The 4,504-nt window shown below is 40.4% G+C and overlaps 1 protein-coding gene across 1 annotated transcript; it reads right to left on the reverse strand.

Annotated features, from left to right (window-relative positions):
• Positions 1–2,383: 2,383 nt before the first annotated feature.
• On the reverse strand, positions 2,384–4,161 carry LOC110022221 (glutamate decarboxylase-like; the record flags this gene model as incomplete). Its single annotated transcript, XM_020721051.1, is given in 5 exon segments — positions 2,384–3,067; positions 3,182–3,234; positions 3,323–3,576; positions 3,642–3,856; positions 3,961–4,161. Coding segments are annotated over 5 exon segments (1,227 nt in total), but the record flags the coding sequence as incomplete, so codon positions are not given.
• Positions 4,162–4,504: the final 343 nt, after the last annotated feature.

Genomic DNA, 4,504 nt, shown 5'->3' on the forward strand with positions numbered 1-4,504 from the left:
AGAACTTTTCAGGACTCTTCTAAAAGTCTTAACTTTCTTCTTTTAAAATTTTTCAAGAGGCGTCTTGGTATCTCTTCAAAATGTGTCCTAATTCAATGTATTTACCAAGGGATGTCTCCTTTTACAAGTCTTTTAATTATATTTTCGACTTTGGTGGTTATAACCACTCATTTTAGCCAATATGTGCCTCAAATATTCCTTCAAAATTCATCAAAATGAATTAAACCGTCAAGTAACTGTCACTGACACTTAAGCGCGGGGCCTCTGGCGATTAGGCGCGGCTTTCTGTGTTTCACCGGCACTTAAGCGCCGGTTCTGGCTCTTAGGCACCAAAATACTTTTGCACCATTTTTGTATTTTTGCTCCATATTTGATCATTTTTCACACCTTTTAGCATTTTTTACCTTTTTTACTTGTAACTGAAAGAAAAACACACAAACATCTTCCATTAAAGCGAAATATCTCAAAAATAGGTATAAAAATGTGTCTAAAAATACTAAATATTTTAGGTGTATCATTGGGCCAATCGGGTTGGAGAAACACGAGGGATTCTCCTCGGAACATGCAATATGATGCATTTATCTATTCGAGTCCTAATGTGGAGGCCCCTATTATTATGACTTGGGTGATAATCATGCATGCAACCCATTTAAAATCTGACTCAAATGTCATGCAGGAAAGTAACCACTGTCTTTAAAAGTTTTGAATCTCTTAATCCTAAATTTTAATTTTAATTTAATTTAGCATTGGCACGAAAAAGTTCATTTGAGTCATCCTTCACAGGTGCCCTTCCCCTGCAACCGAGTGCGTGCTTCAAAAGTCACAAACTACTTGAGCTTCTCTGGACATATTAGTTCTTCTACCAAACTTCTGAGGTGTTTGCACTTCTCCGTAGCATGGTCAGGGTCTTTGTGGTACTTACAGTATTTGTTGGCCTTACAGAGGAAGGGTCCGGTTTCATCAATGGGACACTTCAAAAGTATTCCTTTTCTTAAATAGCTTCCATCAACTATGTCATTAAGACCCTTAAATGTATGGTTCTTTGTGTTCCTTGATCACCAGCAAAGCAATCATTTGATTGGCTGCATCTTCTTGTGTTTTGTTTGTACTCCCTACCCTTATGGAACGATTGACTTCTTTCTTGCTTAGGGCAGGGGCCATCCTTCTCCCTCCACCCATCATCTCAGAAGCCTTTTTTACCCGACTGCTCAAAGGACTTTTCACCTTTTAAGACAGACGAGTTCACGTACTCCTCCACTCCAATGTGACTGTTGGCCATCTCCAGGACTTTGTATTGACTTTCGCAAATATAAGAAACTTAAACTGGGGTTCTTCAGCAGTTGTGCCAATGCGGCCATTGCGAATGCCAACTCCATGATTCGCACTTCAAACATCTCCTTTTGGATCAGTGTAACGTACACTTGTAAACTCTCATTTGATCCTCACTGCACGTGCTACAAGGATTTTGAATCATTGCGGGACTTTTTTGGTACTAGCGAACTGCAACATAAATAATTTTTTTTTGAAATCTCTGAAGAAAGTAATAATTCTAACTGGAAGTGTGTTGAACCACCTAAGGGATGAATCCCTGAGCGTGGTGTAGAATAGCCATCATTTTAATGTGTCTAAAACTTTGAAAGGGCATATATCTGACTCAAAGGATGCCATATAATTGACCAGTTGCTCTAGCCCTTGTATGGTGCCAAAGTAGGAACCTTGAACTTTTCCAAGGGCTCTTCATCTAATATGTTGAGAGCACACATTCTCCGATCAACAATAAATATTTATTTGCCTCTTTTGCAGCCTGTTCCTCGACATCGATCCAACACACTCTGGGTATTGGGATTCTTCCACGCGTTCGACTTCTTGAGCTGCTTGGTTATCTTGGGGTTCATGTGTTGCAGGATTCAGTTGTGGGAGAGACTGCATCCTCCCCTCAAGCACCATACGGGTTAATTCTGCAATCTATCTCGCCATCCAATCTTGGAGTTCCTGAATTTGTTATTGCAGAAATTCTGATGCACTCCTCTTCATATTGAAGACATTACTCCACGCTCACCTTACCTTTTAGGATGTTAAATCCCAAAATGCCCTTTGAGTTAAGCCTAAGGATTACATCATTGGTTCGATGAGAGGAATAAAAGAAAAGCAAGAAAGAAAAATAATTCATAAATAACACTGACTCTCAGAGAAAAGACCCGGTAATGTCCTCCTAATTTTAAGTCATAGAAGAAGTCCAATAAATTACATGCTTGTCCTCACTTAATGGGAATTTTGCAATTACTTGTGCGTGCAGCCATATTTCAGTTGTATATATATATGATTTCTATTGTCAAAAGAAGGGGGCAGCAGCGACATAATGAAACCAACCAAACTAAGAGAATTAAAGAAGCGGACATTTAGCAATAGCGAAATAAAAATGAAGTTTAAAACACGGGCGATAAATAGAAAGAAAACCAACGGCCCTCAACATTTAAAAGTTTGTTTTGCGCCACTAAATAATCAGTTAATAGTTAATACACATGAAGCAAAACTCTGATCATGACAGACATTCATCAACCAATCAGCAAACCCCATTGGTCTTATGCGCGATAACGAACTTCCTCCAAGCTTTAGCAACCTTCCTCTGCGTCTCCATCTCCGACTTCTTCACTACAATCAACCCATCCTTACCAGCCACCTTCTCCGCCTTCTCCGCCGCCCCCTCAGCCCCAGCTGCAATCACCAAGAACTTGGACGGCAGTGCATCGAGCTCGTGCAGAACCTTCTGGATGTCGGCCACAAGGCGCTCGGCCAGCGTGCGGCTGAAATCCTCACGGATGACGACACGGAGAACCGTCACATGCTGCGCATCCGGCGGCATTGTGTAGGCCGGAACTATCCAGCCAAACCGGCGGAGGTAGTCGGAGACTTCGAATTCATCATGTCGACTTCGGTCTTTGAGAGAGAAGGCGACGAGCGGGACGCCACGGTCCTTGGAGACGATGGTGAACCGGCCGGTGCTCTCGAGGCCGGATTTGAGGATGGATGCGTTTTCCTGGCAGTTCTCCATTATATTCCTGTAACCCTGCAATATTAAGCAAAATCATGACAGGATTTTTAAATAAAACTATTGTTTTTAACATTTATATAGTTGTGATTGAGAGTTTAAGGATTTTATTGGTTGGAATTTGGAATGTACCTCGAAGCCCAGGCGAATTAGCTGATAGTATTGCGCAATCACCTGGCTTGACCCTGGAAGATTGTAGAGAATTAGTTATGAGATTACAAAGGATTAGTTCATACTAATATTTTCTTAATTACGTTGAAATAACTAATATACCTTTGGAGAAATTGAGGGTGAAGGTGGGCTGATCAGCGCCAAGATAGTTGATGTGAAAGATAAGTTCTTCTGGCAGGTCTTCTTTGCTTCTCCAAATAACCCAGCCGATGCCGGCGTAGACAAGCCCATACTTGTGCCCACTCACGTTAATACTCTTAACAAGGGGAAGCCTAAAATCCCATTCCAACTCCGGGTACAGGAACGGCGCTATGAATCCCCCACTAGCCGCGTCCACATGTATTGGTGTTTCCCATCTGCAATAAGCCTAATAAAATTACAATCTATTATACATTTGATAATTTCATAATTAAGCACATACCCTGTCTCCTTATTCTTCTTCATAAGCAGATCATTCAGCAGCTTTACATCTTCAAACTCTCCATTGAGAGTAGAGCCCAAAATGGCAGCAACACATATTGTATTCTCGTCCACCATCTCAACGGCCTTCTGAGGATCCATAACATAGTACCCATCTCTCAGCTTCACTTCCTTCAATTCCACCTCAAAATATCTAGCAAATTTCTCCCAACAAACCTGCAGAACCCAATCCATAATCATTTTGACACAATTAGGAAACTAATTGTGTGCATATTGTGAATGGTTTGGTTTAATGTGTTTGGCTGAGAGCTGATAGGTACCTGAACATTGGCACCTGTGACAATGTTGGGCTTGTCATAGGGTTTCCCCTGAGCTCTCATTTTGTTCTGCCATCGTCGTTTGAAGGCGAGTCCGGCGAGCATTATGGCTTCTGATGAGCCGACCGTGCCGACCCCAATTGCGGTCTCGGAGTCACCGAGGGGAGCGTTGAAGAGGTGGGCAATCATGTTGACACATCGATTCTACATTGGTGTGAACAAAAATAGTGATTATTTTTGTCTATATTGGCAAATTTAAAAGATGTTATTATGTATCATTATAAGAAAAATGAGATAGTAGATTACGAAAAAAAATTTAAATTCACTTTGAACACAAAATATAAAAGATATTAAATAATTATAAGTTTTATTGAACTTTTTAAGTTCAGCAATTTAAAAATTTCTGAAATTCAATAGAAAAAGTTCGATCAAAATACATGAAATAGCTTTTATTATTCAGTATTAGCTAGATAACACCCAAACAATCAGAATTTTATTCATAGGCGGAATTAAAAAAAGATAGATTCGGAGAATATTATTGTATGGC

This window comes from Phalaenopsis equestris, unplaced genomic scaffold, assembly GCF_001263595.1.
Source record: "Phalaenopsis equestris unplaced genomic scaffold, ASM126359v1 Scaffold000174, whole genome shotgun sequence".
Taxonomy (NCBI): Eukaryota; Viridiplantae; Streptophyta; class Magnoliopsida; order Asparagales; family Orchidaceae; genus Phalaenopsis; species Phalaenopsis equestris.